This window comes from Gymnodraco acuticeps, unplaced genomic scaffold (assembly GCF_902827175.1).
Source record: "Gymnodraco acuticeps unplaced genomic scaffold, fGymAcu1.1, whole genome shotgun sequence".
NCBI classification, from domain to species: Eukaryota; Metazoa; Chordata; class Actinopteri; order Perciformes; family Bathydraconidae; genus Gymnodraco; species Gymnodraco acuticeps.
This window is the reverse complement of record NW_022990558.1, coordinates 791,656-812,138: the sequence shown is the minus strand read 5'-3', so window position 1 is coordinate 812,138 and position 20,483 is coordinate 791,656. Positions and strand designations below refer to the sequence as shown.

The window sequence follows — 20,483 nt, the reverse complement described above, 5'->3', positions numbered from 1 at the left end:
CTCTAACAGCAGGCTGTAAACTCCCCACATGCATTTGGATTATTTGGGCTCATTAAGTCACCAACACAAAGGTCCCAATCCGGTGAAGACATCCCACTGAGGAGCTTTCAAGTGTTCCTCCTACAGGATGTTCATCGGGAGGCTCTAATGATGCGATTCTGAACAGAGGTACAGAACATCTATGTCAACGTTGAGTTCAAACTGAAATAAAAAGGGAAGTTGTATAGAAGTTGCATAACAAGCTGCGTCTGGCACTCATTCATGTCAGTGATGCTGTCTAATTACATGCCTTGTGTAACTGTCAACAACAAAACCAACAACGACCCGCTGCTTCAGAGTCCCTTTATTCATTGTGAAATGCTGATCTGGAACGGCTAAATTACATACATACATCAGGTTCATATCTCTGTACAAAATATCCATCAGACACAGGCAGGGTGAGTGCCGGGTGAGGGTTATGAAGTGTCTAGAGGGGGGGGGGTTAAAGTGCAGCTCAGGCGGACGTGTCGAACAGCCTCCCGATCATCTCCTCCACTTCCTCCGGACGGTACTTGTGATACTTCTCGGGGTTCTTAGTGAAGGAGATGTTGGCGCACCTAGAGAGGAGAAAGGGTTCAGAGTGAAGGGTTCTGATTGGCTGGTAGATGTAGTGCCACATAAGAGTGATTTCTACATCCATCAAGTCTGATTTTGTTAAGTCATTCTTCAGTAATGTGTGAATGAAATTGATCACATGTAATTAACAGGATAGAGACACGCTTGGGAAATAATGGAAAACATGTAATCAGGATACAAAAAAAGGTACCTGTATTCCCTTATAAACATAACACAACAAATAAGGAACTTTGTGTTTGGTAGATTATTTCTTTGTTGTAACAATGCTTCTTGGCATAAATGTCGTTGGAAAGCCTGTTTATTTCCCTTTCAAATGGTGCCACATTTGTGAGGAACATGCATTTTCAAATTGCCAAAATGTCTCGTTTCATCAGACTTGAATCATCCAATCCATCAAGCAACACCAAACAAGAGTCAGCAGCCAAACAAAGCTGCTGAAGCTCACATGGGCGCAACCCAGAAACTCCGCTCTGCTGCCCATCCCATTTCCTCACAAATGTGGCACCATTGAAATAAACAGGCTTTCCAATATATAAGATGTATTGCCAAGAAGCTCTGTTACAACAAAGAAATAATCTACCAAACCCACAGTTCCTTACTTGTTGTGCTATGTTTAGTTTCATAAAAAAAATACCTTATCAGATTACTGTTACCTTAAAAAAGAAAAGAAAATGGGGATTACTGGTATACCATGGTAGCATCTACAAGTCTTTCAGCACATGCACATTGTTACAGTGTAACAATCAAAGCATTTTTTGGACTGGCTAGAGCCATAACAATTGATTTGTTCAAATATTTAAATTAGGGCTGTCAGTCGAATAAAATATTTAATCGCATGATTGTCCATAGTTAATCGCGATTAATCGCAAATAAATCGCACATTTTTTATCTGTTCTAAATGTACCTTAGAGGAATATTTTTCAAGTTTTTAATACTCTTATCAACATATGAGTGGACAAATATGCTTTATGCTAATGTTTATTATCATTTGAACAATGACAAATATCCTCATGAATATTAAACACAACAACCTCTGAACATTACAAATATTCGCCTCAATTCAACCTGGAACCTCTCATTCAATAATACAATACAAAGTGTGTGTGTCTGTGCGTGTGTGTATGTGTGTGTGTGTGTGTGTGTGTGTGTGTGTGTGTGTGTGTGTGTGTGTGTTCGTTGGAGCTATGTGCAACTCAAGGCATATGCTCGAACGGGAGCTGCCTGGACGCTGCAATCATGTTGCGCACTATCCGTGCTGAGTGTGCTGACTTTTCGTACAATGTCCCACTGTCTGGCTTCCTGCATAAAGTCAAGTGCTCGGCGCAGTTGTGGCGAAATGTCGCTCCTCTGTTTTCATTGAAACAGCTCCTTATATCCGTTACCGCAGCTAGCTAGCACCAGATGCTAACAACAACAATGCACGTAAGGTCTCTCTCTCGCTCGCTCGGGCCACACATACACACACCCTCCCGGTCCTCCCAATAGCCAGTCGGTGCCTGCCGGTGAGCGTGGAAGTGTGGTCTGCTGCAAGCGGACGGCAGGAGCGGGGCTGTCAGCATCAGCTTGTAGATGGTATTTTAAACTCGATGCGCTCTGAAACTACGGGGCGGCCGAGGAAAAAAATACACATGCGTTAATCGCGTTAAAATAATTAGTGGCGTTAATTTTTTTTTGCGTTAACAGCCTAATTTAAATAGTTAGTAAGGATAACAAAAAAAAATTGTTTCTTGACTAGTAGTTTTTGAAACAATTACTCCTTTAATCCTATTGGAGCCGGTGGGTAGTCTGACTCTTGGAAGCCTCTTTTTAAATCGTTGTGGAGACTTTACACTCAACGTACTGTACATAAACATCTCTAAGGTAATATCATCTCTCAGGAATATGAATTAGTTGAAACTAAACTCCTGACAATAGGACTGGTCCCCCCCCCCCCACACCTGTGCAGGAAGGCCCTGTAGGTGTCCGACACCACCCTCCTCTGGGCCTGGCGGATGAAGTCTCTCTGCTCTTTGTCTGGGATGGCCCAGCCCTTCTGGATCTTACACAGCTCCTCCAGCCCGTCATTGAAGCCCTGGGGGGAGGGGAGGGGAGGGGGGGGGGGAAGAGGTCAGGTCTGTTTGTTCTTCACATCCATGCTACCAAAGACAATGTGGGATGAAGATATTTGACGACGTGGTGCCAGCGTCGTTCTGACCTCACCTTGAATTTGTCTTTTATCACCTGCCGCTCCTTGTCCTTCAGCTGGAGGAAGACAACATCAGTTACAACATTCTGCCAAGACACTGCAAATGACTCAGAGAACACTTTGTATGGACAGAGTAGATATGTTTAGGACATTAAAGGGATGGTTTGAAGTGGGGTTTTATGGAGTACTTGCACATCTCGCCAAGTCTTTGGAAAAGGAGTCGTATCAGTTGCTTTCACTGAGGATTTGTTCACCTTATTTAATGGGCTACTTCAGGAGGAGTCTTTCTTTATTTGCTGCAAAAGTCTAAGGACAGGGGGGGGTCACATACAGTACAATTTGTAAAGCCCCTTTAGGCCTTTGTGTAATTTATGATATTGGGCTAGAATTTGATTATTTATAGACTGGAGATTGCAGTCAGCAGGTCCCAAGTTTGGAGATACCATGGAAACCAAGCGATATACTGCTTTGGTCTGGAGCAGCAGCAAAACATATTTATATCAACCCAACAATCAGTGTAAGTGTATTTGCACTCTTTAAAAAAAAACCTAGACTCTATTGAAAAAACTGTAATCTTACCCAACAGAAGATGAGACTTGCTGGTCTGTTTGTGTAATTGTTTGAGCTGGTAAATATGAAAAAAGGAAAGAGGCAGTGAAACCCCAGCGTGTTCTAAGGTAACATTATTGCCTTTTTCAATGCAGTCTGGTAGCTGTACTGATCACACAGATAACGGGTTTAGCTCCTCACTAGAAAAATAGACTGTGTAAATGTTTTACCACAAGGTAAAGAGGTGAAAATGTTCAAAATATAGATAGAAGTAGACCGTGGTGTAGTGGGGATTTTTTTACTGGGGGGACGCTATTTTCATTAGGTAATCCCAAACAATGCCACACAAGTGCGCACGCGCGCAGTGCACTCACAAAACGGGCAGACAGGTCCACAGAACTACCGGTATGCTTAGTCCTACTTTAGTTACTGTACTGCAAAAAGCAGATGGCGCTGCGCTCAACACAGACTCAAAACCATGGACACACAGGCACATAAGTTACATAAACAATGTATAGGCCTACATTGCATAAGCTACAGTATTGCAACTAAGCAGACAGTGCTGCTTCTCTCTCTATCTCTCCACTTTCAAAATCTATTTAAAATTCATAACAAACAAACAAAATTCCCAAAGTTGTCCTGAAATTAACTTAGTTAATTAACCAAAAATATAGCCTACTTATGCAAACAACATCGAATCTGGACTTGAAATGATTCTGATTAGGCCTAGCCTACATTGCAAATAAGCAGACAGCGCTGCTTTTCACACACACACACACCTTGCGTTTTGAAGACTGATAAAACCGAAATGGATGAACAAACTTTGCAGCCCAGTTTCCCAGCTTTGCAGTCTATCCACGGGTATGCCTCTTGTTTCCTCCGCCACATCTCCTCCGTCCATACCGCTGGGAAAGGTGAGCTTGAGCTAGCCAGGGGAACGTTGCTAGCGCAGCTAACGTTAACGTTAGTGCTAGCATTATCCACAGCTTTAGGCGGCTCTTCTGATGATGTAGTGCTAGTAACAGCTTCACTTGTAGCTTCGGTGCTGCTAGCCTCTTTCTTCTTGTGAATTATATTCTTTTTAGAAAAGAAGTCAAGTAAAAAATGTTTGCCTGCCATTATAGAGCTTTTTCATTAGCGTTCTTGAGGGAAAGAGCTGCCGCAAAATCGGCGGGCGGGTGTGTCACTGACACACCCCCAGCTCGCCACGGGGTCACGAGCGTGATGACGAATCATCATTCTTTAAGGAAATCGTTTTTATTTTGTATTATAATTACTGTGAAATGTATTATGTTGTTGTCATTATTACAACAAATACACACTTGCAACTGATAACACTGGTAATGATTTTATATTTATTAGACTATTAAAAAGATCATGCTTCAAATAAGTGGGGGTACGGCGTACCCCCGCGTCCAACGCCCACTACACCACTGGAAGTAGATATAATAATTGTTGCAACAGACTGTACACAGCAGTACATGCCGTCTTCTCTAGGTAAGTACCTCACACATCCCCATTTAAAAAATGTTGTGCTATCCTAATGTATATATGTGTGTTTATACAGTGAGCACATGTTGGTACTGAGTGCTGTGGTGATGCACCTGTAGGAGGCACACTCTGTTCAACTGGCCCTCTATCACCTGATCTTCAGTGGTACAAATCATACAGGCGTGTTAAAGTCGACACCCCTGTTCCAAAGCTGGTCAGAGAATAAAAGATGATAAAGTTCTGACCTTGGTGCCGGGCTGGAAGACAGGCATGTTCCTGTCCGTCAGGTGCTCCGTGACCTTCAGCCAGCTGAGACAGGGTCACATACAGCAGTCAGAATGAGTGGGTTAAAGACATAAGAAATGATAACTCTATTTAGGGCTGTACCTAATGTTTTTAACCTTAATATTAACCCACTACAAATGTATCCATAAAGATTTGGCACTAATAGACTAAGATTCTATTATTATACTTAAGTCTGTAGGATTTTTTTTAACTTGTTTGTGTGATGCAAACATTTCCAATACATCATAATACTGTACATTAAAACTGTAATACAATAAATGTGGTCATTTCTAACATTCACAATACATTTTTATCTTAACAAAAATGCTGCTTCAATTCATTTGCGCTGGTGTTTAGCTTCTCAATAAAGCGTTTTCTCTCTTGCTTGCAAAATGAAGAGTTTTATTTTATATATTGTTTAGGGTGGTGACGTTATAAAATATAATGACTGACCATTGAAGCTTAATTTGAAAACTTAAAAAAAAAAATGCAGTTAAAAAAATACAATGTGGTGCTGCCCCTCTGTATTCCAGATGTTTACCTGCGCTGGTACATCTGGATCTGCTGCTCGATCAGCTCTCTGTAGGAACCCTCAGCTTTCTTCTGAGTCACCGTCACCAGCTGGATCAACTCTGACCTGAAGGGATCACACACGACACATTCAACATTTACATACAGATAACAGATCTCTCACTCTGATTATCCTTCCTGTGGTTTGAACAGGATGTTTTAGACCACATAGCATCCATCAGCACTTACTGAACGGCTTAGAAGGTTAGCAAACCATGCTGCTGCCTTTTTAAAGACTAGTTGTCATTTCTTTGAGCTTCATGCAGCCGTTGCTTTACATTTATTTTGTATGGGAATCAATCAGTGGCGAGCCGTCAGGGCCCTCTGTGAGGGCCTAAGATATTCTAAAAAATAATATTTGAAAATATTAAAAAAAAAACTTTTTTTTTTAAAATATTGTTTTTTATATTTTTTTGTTGTTACATTTTTCATAAATTTTACCAAAATAACTTGATTTAATTGTATTTAAAATAATATTTCCAAAGAAATAAATCCTTCGAATCTGCCTGTTCAGTTTCTGTTGGAATGTGAAGGGTTAAATGCCGTCTCTGCGAGTTATGTGAAGACGGGAGGGCTTGTTGGTCCCTCTCTACATTCACAGAGGGCCAGCTATAGTAACTCAACGAGAGAGTAATGTCAAATGACAGTACAATTGACCAATCATATCTTCCCTCTAAATGGGCGGGCTTTATTTTCGCGGACTTTATGACAGGTTCCACCCGCTGTGAGGTCTATGCATGGATGTATAATAAGTATGTATAATGGTCTATGCAAGTGGTGCAATGACGCGTCCTAAAACCCGGAAGTAAGCTGCGCTCGGATTCCCTCGACAGAAAGCAACGGGATTTCTCCATAGGATTTTGGAAAATAGCTCGAAATAAGGTCTGTGGAAAACGAACCTGTTAGATAAATGCACGTTGTGTTCAGCCGGATAATATCCACATGTCTATCCTACTTTTATTATTTTTGAATCATAAATCTAAACGATAGATTTATGATCGATAGATTTATGATTAGCATACATTCGTTCATGATGGCTCACTTCAGTGATAGTGATGACATCGTTGCGAAATTATTAACCGAGTCATTTTCAAGATTGAGTTACAATGATAAACTGGAGTGGCAAAGGATCAGCTGAATGACCCTCCATCAAGTGCTTCATCCAAAAGGACAGGAGGATGGACTTTGTGTTTAAGTGATTTGATAATCAAAGGTAGGCCTAAGTCATTTTCAATGTGGGCCGCCGTGCCGACTTAATTCATTTGTAATTGTTACTTGGCTGTGGGTGCCCTGTCATGATAGGTGTTTATATAAATGATGTTGTTTTGTGTGGTAGAGGGTCGCTGTCATTGATGCGTTTTGCACCCCGGACCACTGTTTTGATATTCCGCTGAAGTCTACGTTGAGACGTAATATCTCTTCTTTTTTTTCGAGGGAAGGGGGGGGGTCAGAGGGCCTAGGTATAAAAGTCACGGCTCGCCACTGGAATCAATGATGAAACTCTTGAAACTTGTTCTTAATTCATCAGTGTGAGCCGAAGGGTCTGCAGTTAAATAACTCTGACAACATGAATGCAGATGTTCACTGTGATTACACAAGCCTGTTTAAGAAGTCTGCTCATAGATCCTCATTACATACAGAGATGAATGGAAAACAATGAAGGCCACCAATTCATTTGCATTAATGATATTTCTAAAGATGGTATCTTCTACTCGTCTGTCATTAGACTTCATCAACACTCACTGTATGTGTAACACCCCTCCTTTATCCTTTACCTCAGTGTTCGAACATCTTAATGAGGAATAGTTGGTGTGCAGCTGGTTTCTAAATGCGCTCATGATTTATTTCGCTACATTCTCATGAATGTCAAAATTAACATAAGTATTCAAGATGTGCATATTGAATTAGCGCACAAGGTAAATGAGTAACATCTGATACGTTTACAATCAGCAAGTTTCATATTTTCCTCTAGGTCTGCAACTAGCAAACCTTTTTTTTGTATTAACTGTTTTATTTATCAAAAGTTCAAAAACAGATTAAACTGGTCATCATGTCTTTGACAACAGGACAACAATGTTGTCAAAGCTGGTGTTTTTGCTTAAAATGTAGTCCATTATTAACATATATTAAGATGGGCGCGAATTTAATTTCAGTTTGTTAATGTGGTTGTTTTTTCTTTCCCCTCTACCGTCATGCATTTGAAAATGATTGGCAGAAATATTTAACTTTGAATAAATGTTTAAGGTTTATTCGCTAAACAGTGATGTAGCCCATTCAAGATAGTCCTGAAGAATTGACGTTACTGTACACTGAATTATTAATATCTCCGTCTCCATTTTGTATTTGATGTCTTTATAATGGAACCAGTTCATCAGAATGGCGATTGCAGTTCATCTACACCAGGGGTGCACAATACGTCGATCGCAAAGGTAGTATGGGTAGATCGCATGGAATTAAAAAAAAAAAAAAAAAGTTAGCCTATCATCCATCCTTACTATGGCATTTGCCACTTGATTGACGTACAGGTAAGCCAGTCTGAGATCTCATCTTTTCTAACACGCAGTTCACCGCGCCAGCTGCAAATCACTGGCGAGCTGATTACCTAGTTAGCCTTCCAATTTATACAATTCTATTAAAGAAAGGGTATAAAATGTACGTAATGGCCAAAAATGTACTGACTTGTATTGTGCCATACGGGTTCATGCATTTATGCAAGGTACACCAACATCAGGTATACTCAGTATATAGATAAATAAATATATGTTAAGCATTTTTAATGTAGGTAGATCATTTTGACGTGGTCATTTTAAAAGTAGCTCCCAAGCTGAAAAGTGTGGGCACCCCTGATCTACACAGATATATATATAAAATAGAAAGAAGAAAGCATACTTCTCCAGAGACTTGAGGGTGTAGTTGTAGTTGTTGTGCAGGAAGATGGCGCTCAGAGCCGAGTCCTCGTACACTTTGGATTTACTGAGCAGGTTCAGCTGCAGGTTCCCCAGTACCTTACCTGAGGAGGAAGACTCGCATCACTTTCCAAAACTAAAGCTGGATTTCACAACAGAGAGGAGGGGGGGTGTTCTGTACTCACAGATATAAGTGCTGAGGAGCCTCTTGTTGAACTCCGAGGTATAGCTGATGGCTGAAGAGCTCGTCTCTGGAGATAAATACAGACGCTGTTAGCATCTGCTTCAGATAAACTCAATGACCCACAATTTACTACTTAATTGGATCTATTAGTACGTATTTCATGTTCAATTTGGATCAGGACTGGGGAGAAAATCTCCACTCAAACTAAAAGTATTCACAACAGTCAAAGCACTCATGTTCCCATGGTAGCATCTACACATCTTTCAGCACATGCACATCAGATGAGGGGCTAATATGGAAGAATTATCTGCAATTATGGTAAAATAGCATCAAAATAAAACACTAACTCCTCACCGGGGGCCTACACGTGGCCTTTTGCTTACCTCGGGGGTCTAAAGGTATATTGTAAGTGTCCCCCAGTACTATTAGGGCCGAGGCAGAAGAGAGAAGAGAAAGAGGCACAAGTGCAAAAAGGTTAGAAGAGATTTGTTAGTGCAGAGTATGCAGAGTCATCAGCCATGCATTGAGGGTGGAGGCTCCGAAAAGAAGGCAAAGCAAAGCTGAAAACAACAGGAGGGAGCCACAGAGCATCACAGAGGGGTTAGGGCTGCACAATTTAACAGAACTAAATATCAAAAATCGAAGTAGGCGCAGTATTTGGTAAAGGCAAAATAAGTGATAAAGATCATTTTGAGTTAACCCCGGCCTACAAACGGTACAGACTTAAAGGGGCCCTATTCTGCTCATGTTCAGGTTCATATGTGTACTCTGTGTCTCTCCTGGGACATGTCTCCATGCTTTCATGTTCAAAAAGCTCTTTCTCTTTCACACACTGCCTGAGCTACAGCACCTCTTTTCACCCTCTGTCTGAAACCAGTCTGCTCTGATTGGTTAGCTGGCCGGCTCTGTTGCGATTGTTCAACTGCTTAGAGATGTGACTGAAATGTTACAGCCCTTACCCTAAAATATACAATGTGTCACTTGTCAATAGAAGTAATGAGTGTTACATAGTGATGTCACCATGTTATGGAAGTAAACAAAGGATTCCAATGGAGGCGTTTCAGGCAGAAACCCAAAAAGCATAATAGGGTCCCACACGGGGATCATTTACATTGTTCAACTGTTATGTGATTAATGTTTAGAAAATGTACTCTCAAATTGTATCGCAATGCATTTAGTCAAATTATTAACACTTATTATAACCCTACAACAACAAATCAATAAAGTACATCTTATCTTTACATTAGAGATGATTAACTGTAACAAATGAATACATGTTTAAAGAGATTATCACTGGGACTGGTGCAGTGAGTGTAATCACGAGCTCCCTCTGGAAGAACAGCAACGTTTTGGAGCTGCAGAAGGAGAGTTTAAAGGAGGTGAGGGCCGTAACGGACACAGACAGCCATGGTGTGAACACAGAGGAGATAACAAGAGTCAGTCTTTCACCCTCATACATCAGGACTAGGGTCTCAGATACACTGCAGTCTCAGTGACAGTAACAAGTGTTCCTGTTCCCACTCTGTACTAACATTTGGATTAAAGAATGAGGTTAAAGCAGATTTTTCTTTGGCAGCTTGGGAGAAGCTAAATGTGCTGTGAACACAACATTGACATAAATATCAGAATATATTAATTACAACCTGTTTAATAGCGCTGCAAAAATTAGGTGATTCATAAAAAAAATATTGCCTCTACAGATGTAGCACCTCATTTCGGACGCCCCTACCCATGTGGGTCCGTGATCGGCACGGGGTGGGCCCTCGCTGAAAGGAAAACCCCCCGCATGACTTGATACGCCCCTTGATAAATACATTTAATTATAATGAAACCAGCTGGATCATGGATCCACCAGGGGGAGCAGTGATTAAAAAGATGCCACACTGGAACTCATGTGAAATAAACAGCTGATAGATCTACAGGTATCTGATATAGCGGGTGTTTGTTAAGATCCATATGTCACGGATAGGCAGAGGTGTGGACTCGAGTCACATGACTTGGACTCGAGTCAGACTCGAGTCACACATTTTATGACTTGAGACTCGACTTGACAACATCACAAAAGACTTGCGACTCGACTTGGACTTGAACACCAATGACTCGGGACTTGACTTGGACTTGAGCCTTCTGACTTGAGGTGACTTGCTACTTTAATTCAGAGATCTCCAACACGCCGATCGCGAGCTGCTGCTAGAAGAGCAGACTCCCGTCGGGGAAAGCAGAATCTTCAGCCGCTCCTACTCTTGCTGAGAATCCTTGCAGGCAGGGGCGGGTCTTTATTTAGCTGGCCCACCATGCGGCCAATCATATGCGAGGACACACTAGGATCATACCATTATGTGAAAGAAGGGTGGGGGGCACAGCATGTGTAGTGGTACAGGCCAGCTGCACAGAGCGACGGGGAGACGGATTTAAATGCAAGCGCGTCGGAAAAAGTCAAGAAATGAGCGAAAACCGAAAAAAGAAGCAGCATCTGGCTGCTTTTCAATTATATTGGAGAAAGCAAAGCTGAGTGCAGGATTTGTAAAATGAAAATAACCTTCAGAGCAGGGTTTTTAAGGCCTTAAAAAGGTCTTAAATATGATTCAGAAGGTCTTAAAAATTATCGGATTTGAAAGATACTTCTATGTTGCGATAGCGTCTAAATGTGTTTTGGGGGAAATGTCCGGGCTGCAAAGTAACCAGTACGGGTAATAGCCTTTCAGTTCCCCCCAACAATTTGTATTGAATTAAATCAACATGGAACCAGTAATCACTAACTTTGTTTCCCCCGGCCCCTTATTGGAGAACACCCAGCTAGTAACCTAGCAACCAAGCTTCAGCTCATGTAGCCTATCTTCGAATCTACTTACAAATAAATATGGGGAAGTGTCAGTTCAACCGTATTTTGTTGGAAAACATCTAATTTAGTGCTTGGTTGAAACCAGTGGAGGAAACGTGTTTGAAGCCCGCTGCACCTTTTGCAAAATAAATTAGCGTTTGTTTTGCTAATGTAGCGTTAGCTAGTGGAGTGTTAGCTAGTGCAGCAGCTCCCGCAACAACACCGGGGGACCTCCGGGCGAAGTTTGGGTCTACGTCAACCCTAAAAGCGGAGGTGCTGTAGACGCTAAATACCGTAGCTAAACACCAATCATACAACAGCAACGATGAAATAGTGTAGCCAAGGCAGCAGAGCTCTGAATATAGCTCACACACACACACACACACACACACACACACACACACACACACACACACACACACACACACACACACACACACACACACACACACACACACACACACACACACACACACACACACACACACACACACACACACACACACACACACACACACACACACACACACACACACACACACACACACACACACACACACACACACCACACACACACACACACACACACACACACACACACACACACACACACACACACACACACACACACACACACACACACACACACACACACACACACACACACACACTTTTTGTCTAACACGCTAACACAGTTCTGTACTGTTACGCTGTTGTGTTCAGTCATTGTTCTTATGTTGAACATGAATACATTTACTTTGTAAGTGATTATGGGACGTATTTCTTCTTTATATACATTTTCCTTCATACTTTATTGCCGTGAAATAGGTCTTTAATTCTATTCAAAGTGGTCTTAAAAAGGTGTTAAAAAGTCTTAAATTTGAGTTGGCGAAACCTGCAGGAACCCTGTACAATAAAAAGTCCTGCATTCAAAATGTTACAAGTAAAAGTACAAAAGTATTAGCATCAAAATATACTTAAAGTACCACCTGCAGAGGGATCTAGATTCAGGTGTTCTTTTCCCCATAGAGACCGCCTCGCTGCACATTATCCCTTGCATAAAGATAGATTGTGGGTCCTTTATAACATGTTGTACACAGTGGAAATAAACATTCTGGTTACCTCAACATCAGGGATCTTATCCATTAAACTCCTTCTGAATCAAACCGTCACGGTAGCCTTACCTTACTGATCCCTCTTAAATTAGAAAAACACACGTTACTTTACCAGCAGAGAGAAAATGGATTATTAAATTATTAATGTGACTAATAAAGAGCAATTTGATTATTAAGTATTATTCTGTTGATCGATGTCATTACATTTGGTGAAAAACACATAATGACTTGTTTATGACTCGTTTTGTCAAAGTTTAGGACTTGACTTGACTTGAACTTGCCCATCCTGACTTGAGACTTGACTTGGACTTGCAAAACAATGACTTGAGACTTGACTCGGACTTGAGCGCAAAGACTTGAGACTTGACTCGGACTTGCAAACAATGACTTGGTCCCACCTCTGCGGATAGGATCATATTATGAGCTAAATAAGAGACATGTAATCATTTACAAAACATCACCATGTTTTTATTTAACAAAATAATGTTGTTTAATCCACGTTGGCGTACTACAACTACAAAGATCATTGGTTTGTTTTTTCATCAGGAAATCCAGCCAGGCTCAAACAAACGATTTGTTATCATCATCCTCACGATCATTTAATGTATCATATGTTCGTCAAATTGACATGAAAGCACTAATAAATATGAATATACTGTAGTCAACTTCATTAAAACGTTATTAACGTGCCTAAACTCAGTAATTCACTAAAAATAGGTTTATTTTTAATGGAGCCTCGTCATCGTGTATTTTGAAAAAACTCATTTCAGCCCCCCAAATATGAGTATTTCCTGCTTTTCTCTATATTAAAATCATAGCTAAGTGAATATCTTTACATTTTGAACTGACCAAATACAATTATAAAGACAATACCTTGGACTTTGAAGAACTAGGATGGACATTTTCCTCTATTTTTAGCCATTTTATATACCAAACAACTATTTTGTTTTCAATGTTCTATATTACTTGACAATCTGTTTACAATATGATTTTTACAATTGTCTAATTATACTCCTGCCGTTCAAAGTATTTCTGCGCTGGGCTAATGCTAATAATGCTAATGCGAGGATAATAAAATGGCGGCTTCACAAAACTTTTTGGGAGTTTTACGGGGCGTGGTTTGCAATCCACCCAGCCAATCAGAAATATAGCTCTTTTCTCACAAGAGAGCCGTACGAAAGTCCCTGCTCTCTAGCAGCTCTCTGCTCTCTAGCAGGGACTTTCGTGGGGGTAAAAAGGTTCTCATTAACTAATTTTAGTACCGGCTCTTTTTGGTGTGAACGCGATAAAAGAGGCTAACGTCCACGCTAGCTGCTATATGTTTTGCATTGAGGTGATACTTGAGGCTTGATGTGCTGCGGTGATATGCGAATTCCGTTTTGCATAATTTGCACACAACCGTGCTCTTATCGACGCTTCCATCCGTCCGTTTTTTAAAACAACATTTCCCACTTCACTGTGGTTTGTTGTTGTCTGAAGTCATGAACGTTAGTTGGTGCTCCAGTATAATCGGTACGCCTGAAACTCATCCAGTGAGAAACGTTCCGCGGTGCAAAAATAAGTGCGATTAAAATGCGTTAATTTTTTTAACGCGTTAATCTTTGTGTAATTAATTAATCTTAATTAACGCGTTAAAGTCCCGGCCCTAATTTTATTTTATAGTGTATTTGTTTTTTATACTTTTGCTGCTGGACTATTTGATGTCTTTCACTTATAATTGTTATGAAAATGACGATAATTAACTTGACCTTTATCATCTAAAATCGTATGAACGCCCGCTCTGATAACCTTTCACCTTCATCCTTCCAATAAACCACTCTTATAATCTAACCCCTCAGCGTGAAGGACTCGGAGCTGGAAGAACTTGAGAGACTGTTATAGTGACCCATGACTTAAAGTCCTTTTCTTCTCAGCCCTCCTGATTATTTGTAACCGGTGAGACCTATAGTCTGACCCAACCAGACATCTGAAGCGTTAGGGTTAGGGTTATCCAACATATTATAGATTTATCTGACAATTCTTTTTTTCAATGAATGGCTTAATTGATAAAGAATATTGATATTATTTTGGTTCGACAAAACAATGTGGACTGACAAACTATTTTTGACATTTTATTGACTAATTAGACAACTATTTTTTCAATGAATGGTTAATTGATGAAGAAATAATCAATGATAGTTGCATCCTAACTTCTTTAATAGGAAATGATGGAAAAATGATGAGACCAGAGAAATAAAGTGTCGATAAAGTCATGCTGATTTTTAAAAAGCGCTTATTTGTTTAGGAACATACTTAAATAAATCGAAGGAAACAGGATTTTGAACATATTGTATACATTCCAACTGAATGTGTTGAAGAACAGGGCCGACAGGATACTAACGGCCCGTACACACAGCAGCTTTTGGCGATTTGTCCAGCGCGTCTCCGCCCATTGACTTTTAATGGGGATGACGTCACTTTCCCTCGCTTGTCGCCGAACTGCATTGTGGGGGAGCGAGGCGAAGATTTCCAGGATTTTCAGGATGTTCAGGATTCCAAAGTTGAACAATGTTCAACTTTTGAGGCTGAGCTGGAAGCGACAGCCAATCAGATCCGTTTATGCAAATCTGACAGTTCAAGCGCTAGCCAATCAAACCGCGTGCAAGCTGGGAGAACCAGACCCGCAGTTCATTTCTATATTCCACAAAAATGGAGGAGAAGTTAGTTATTGCGGTAGCAAATCACCCGGTTCTTTATGACCAGTCCCTATTTACTTACCGGGATACAAACCGGAGGAACCAGGCATGGAGGGAGGTGGCAGAGGCAGTGGGTGAAACTGGTAGGTTTTCGCTTGTTTGGGGATTTTATATCCAGTTTACTTCGTTGCTAGTTTACTTCGTTGCTAGCAAGCATAGACAGTATCATTAGCCAGCATGGAATGTAGCATAAAATAGCACCATAGACATTAATCTCATAAATGTTCAAAATGTTAAAAAAATAAATGTTCATCATAGCCCTTCCTATTTGACAATAGTGTAGAAGAACCGGGTTTTTTTGCTTTGTATGTCGGGGGCGGGATATTCATGTGATATTCATGTGATTGGTTGTCGGTCGCGAAATCCCCAAGCTGTCAGACACGCCCAGCTCCAGGATTTTCAAGATTTGGTCAAAGCTGCTGTGTGGACACACCGTAAGTGTTATTACGTTGAGGTTATTTCCAGCTCACAATAAAAAGCTTAGTTTAAATCACAGACATGCACCACTGGTGTTAGCACTGAAGCAAACAGCCTCTCAGGAGGGTAGCAGGAGGGTGGGGGGTGCAAGGTAATGAAGGCTAACGCTGCTGTGGGGGGGTCTGTACCTTGTGAGGCCAGCATGGCTCCGGCTGTCTCGTGGAAGTCCAGCAGCTGCTGCAGGAAGAGGATGGCCTGCAGGACAGAGGGCAGGGTGAGAGGGGCCCCCGCTTATTCATTACACTGAGGGCTGTTCGCCGTTTCCACGGAGACCACCCGGATCCACGGAGACGGACAAAACAAGCCTCACGGAAAGGTGTTGAGTTTGAAGTGCAGAGAGCAAATAAATCCTGCCGTGTTACGCAACAGGAGTGAGTGAGAGTGAGCTTACATTGCTGGTCAGCTCGTGCACGGTTCCATCCTTGGGCATGTTGTACTCTTTATCCGGATCATTCTGAGGGTAAAAAGAGAGCATTTACTGAGTGAGTCATTGGTGACAGAGAATGGTGAAAAGTGACGAAGTAGTACATCAACTCAAGTAATGTACTTAAAGAGGCCATATTAGGCTTTTTGGAGTGTTCCCTTTTGTTATTATGTTTTTGTGCATGTAAATGGTCTGCAAAGGGGGAAATCCCCCCAACCTGCCTGAAAGGCCTCCATTGGACTTGTTTGTTTACTTCCTTCAAATAGTGACATCACTCTGTAAGATACACAAATGTAATTCTGACGCACTATTATAGTTTAAGATACAAGGTGGAGATACGTTTAATAAAAAGTAACGCATGTCCATCTTTACCAGATTGAAATGGTTTACCATGAATGGATATTCAATTGGAAACCAGTGATATAATATATACTATTCCTAAAGTGGCCATTCTATATAATGAGTGACTTTGAGTTTTGGTACTTTGAGTATATTGTGATGCAAATTAATTTGTACCTAAGTAACATTTTGAATGCCAGATTTGTACTTGACGTAATAGAATATTTCTACAATGTGGTAGTATTCCTTTTACTTAAGTACTGGATCTGGGTACTGGATGACAGATGTTAAAATATGAGCGTCTTGCTTTGATGCTGTCTGCGAACTCCTCCAGAGCTTTGGCTCCGATGGTTTCCATGGAGGTGATGAGAGTGGGCAGCTTGTTCTTGGTACTTGCTGCTGTTCCCTGCACACAGTTACATTCATTTGAATTAAATCCACATATCCAGCATGTTTACTTATCATGCTGTGCAAATAATGAGACTCAAGTGACCTGCAGCGTGGAGTCAAACTCAGCCTTGTTCATCTTCAGGTGTCTGAGGATGGGGAAGATGGTGAGCACGGCTGAGTAGTCGTGGCGCATGATGGCTCTGCGAGCTGCTGACACGATGTTGTCTCCCTCCAGCATCAGGTTGTCCAGCGCCTCCTGAGGACAGCAGAAGGAAAAAGGAAGCGGGTTGTTTATAGTAAAACTGATGAGGTGCGGAGGCAGCTTCAGACGTAAATTATATTAACGTGAAAACAGGTACAGAATGATCACAGTTTAATTACTATAAAAAGCTTCGGTTTCAAATCAAACATCAGGCAATTGAATATGGCTGAGCCCAGGTTATTCACTTAACATCTCAACAACATGTTAATACTCATTAACATGTTCCTAAGCATCTCCTAAAGCAGTCAATCAGAGGGTTCCACAGAGACAAGCAGTCCTTTCATACTTACATTTCTTCTTTATGTATTTTTCAATATACTAACCCCCAACAAAACAGGGCTTTTGGCCATTATTTAAAAATGTTAACTCACAAACATTGCTTTCGATGACGATGTCAATGGCTCTGGCTTTTGGAAGCAAAATAAGCTCTCACACTTGGTTGTGACCCCTTTAGAGCTCACTAAAAACCTGCTGTTTTATTGATATCTTATGATGCTTCAATATTACTTGTACGCTCTTGAGCCCTTAGTTGGTGACATGTTTTGATTTGTGCATTACCTAAAGAAAAGTCACTCCGAGTGGAATGTTCTTATATTTATTGATTATGATGCCATATTATTTTCCCGTTGCGCCAAAGGTTTTCAAAGTTTGAGAAGGGGACCCTCAGGGGGGCTGCAAACTGTTAGGCATAGTGAATGGAAGTAAAAAGATATGACATAAGTAATGAAAAGAGGAACACACAATAGCGTTAATGTGCGTGATTTGGTCAAGGGGATTGATCAGAGATAAAGTAGTATTAGAGAATTTAAACATTTCCCCCCTTTCCAGAGTGAGATTTTTAGAAATGCCTTTTGTGATTTTAAATAATTGAAATACTACTTTAAATAAGTCACACTTAGGGGGAATAATCCGAAGGACTATTTAACAGTTAGAAATCCTGAGTATAAGCCTCAAACGTTTTAGTATATGACCTATACCTTACATTTGAATGAATGAGTGTCTCTGACCTGAATGAGAGAGTCGAAGGTCTTCTTCTGGTGGTGCTCGGGGATGATTTCTGCCAGCAGGGCGTACTCGCTCTGGGCCAGCTTGACGAAGGCACTGATGCAGTGGATGTAGGAGTCGATCTCTATGTCCAGAACATCGTCTTTTCCTGAGAGGTACACGACCAAAGATCCAGTAAACAAAAGATGTTTCTACAATACATGATCTGTGGTGTTCTGGATGGTCATGAAAAGACAGTTACAGTTGTGTTTGACCTGCAGGCTGTGACTCTACTTGTTTGGTCAAAGAAAATAAGATGTTTTATTAAAGCTGCAGTCGGTGATACATTTATATATCAACTATGGAAGCCTATTTATGCCAGTAAAAGACAAAAAAAGTCTTGTAGAAAAAAAAACAGATCCTGTATTTTATTATGATGAACTTTGTCAAATTGATTACTAAGTTACTTGAAAATATGACTTTCTGAGTTTCTCAAAATGATGACAAATGTTCTTATAATAATTGACCTAATATTAAATGTTAATGACATAAACATTTCAATTACGACTTAGTATTTTGAAATAATGACGAAGTATCTCAAAAAAATAATTAACATTTTGTAGTAATGACTAAGTATCTCAAATGAATGACTTAGTATCTGTAGATAATGACTTAGTATTTAAAATAATGACTTAACATGTAGTAGTCATGACTAGGTATCTCAAATTAATGACATCGTATCTGTAAATAATGGCTTAAAATCTCAAAATAATGACTTATCTCAAAATGACTTGGTTTAACAAAATAATTATAGTATACTATTGCAAAATATTTAATAATAATTTATATTATAATACATTTTAGATGCTAAACCTTATTAGAAAAAGTCTTCTCATTATGATGACATACAGGATCCTCTCTTTTTCATCACATTGGCGGAAATGGGCTTCCATACATCAGTTGTTTTGTTGGATGTGTTCCTTCTCTTTCCCACTGTTCCCCTCACTCACCTGCGGCGGCCCCGTGCTTCTCGGTCACGGCGTCAGAGAGGTGTTTGACCCGAGAGTCATGATCGTAACCTGGTGGGTGGGGTGGGGGGGGCAGCAGGGACAAAGGCCGAGTCAAACCTCAGAGGTCGTGACTAGGCCCATAGTGAAGGGGGGGGGGGCAAACCTGAACCTGGAACATCTGTACCGACCACCACCAAGCACCCAGCAGGGGGAGGGAAGCAGGGGACACCCTTTGAAGTCAAGTGTTGGGATGTGTGTGTGTGACTCATTAAGTCAGTGTGTCTTTCAGCTACATGAGAGCAACGAGCTTCAAGAGAAATGTCACAACAGATTTTGATCCCTGCAGCTCTATGAGTTCTTTTTCATCCTTTCACATTTTGAAACTGTTAAATATCATATAAGAAATAAAGCATTTTTTTTATTTTGGGGTACCAAAATAATACAATTTGGCCAATTTCCTATAAACCTGACTTGTCACTTCTAGTTTTGTGCATTTCCCAGAATGCCATTCCCCAACCCCAGTTGGATATTTATATGTAGCAGAGGACACAACACAAACAAATGGCCCAAGAGCTCTCTACAGCGCCTCTAGTGGCTCAAAACTCCACAGGTTGCCTTTAATATGACTTGAATAGTTGAAAAATGTTATACTTTATCGTCTCCTATGAAAAAAAAATAACTTGGTTTCAAGTAAATTAGTATATATTTAATTTTATAATCCACTAGTTCATTTTTTTCCCAATTGTTTCCCCCTTTTTGTGAGGTTATATTGTCATGTTGTATTGCTGTGGTCATGTGTATTATTTGTTTCTGTAATAAATAAAAAATCAGCAAAATATAACTGCCAGTTTTGACAATAATACAATACCTTGTCATTTCTAAATACACAATTGGAAGATCTGCCGCTTATGTGATTTTTGTTTTGTTTTAAAGTATTAAGAAACTCAATGTTTTCTAATGCACATTTAATGCAATTTCAATATTTTACAGTAATTCTTAATTTGTCCAAAAACACTTCACACCTACTGTTAAGATCACAGACATGTTGCAGTTGTGCTGTATGTTGCTGTGATGTCTACATTTAGCTAATAATCCATAGTCAAATACAAAACAGAGATTCAGAAATGATAGCTTTGCTAGC

The 20,483-nt window shown here is 40.4% G+C and overlaps 1 protein-coding gene across 13 annotated transcripts in view; it reads right to left on the bottom strand.

Moving 5' to 3' along the window:
- Positions 1–327: 327 nt before the first annotated feature.
- Positions 328–20,483, bottom strand: part of exoc7 (exocyst complex component 7) — a 28,558-nt gene continuing 8,402 nt past the window's right edge. For 4 of the 13 annotated variants that reach the window (XM_034227477.1, XM_034227472.1, XM_034227478.1 and 1 more), the window contains 13 exons: positions 19,343–19,411; positions 18,356–18,501; positions 17,190–17,342; positions 17,004–17,102; positions 16,325–16,387; positions 16,062–16,128; positions 8,787–8,852; positions 8,585–8,705; positions 5,667–5,762; positions 5,086–5,149; positions 2,815–2,856; positions 2,553–2,686; positions 328–596 (listed from right to left, as the gene is read on the bottom strand). In XM_034227477.1, coding sequence (XP_034083368.1) covers positions 494–596; positions 2,553–2,686; positions 2,815–2,856; positions 5,086–5,149; positions 5,667–5,762; positions 8,585–8,705; positions 8,787–8,852; positions 16,062–16,128; positions 16,325–16,387; positions 17,004–17,102; positions 17,190–17,342; positions 18,356–18,501; positions 19,343–19,411 — 1,223 coding nt within the window. In that variant the 3' untranslated portion in view covers positions 328–493. Of the gene's footprint in view, positions 597–2,552; positions 2,687–2,814; positions 2,857–5,085; positions 5,150–5,666; positions 5,763–8,584; positions 8,706–8,786; positions 8,853–9,168; positions 9,208–16,061; positions 16,129–16,324; positions 16,388–17,003; positions 17,103–17,189; positions 17,343–18,355; positions 18,502–19,342; positions 19,412–20,483 lie in introns of all 13 variants that reach the window. The other 9 variants (XM_034227467.1, XM_034227476.1, XM_034227468.1 and 6 more) reach the window with 3 other exon arrangements.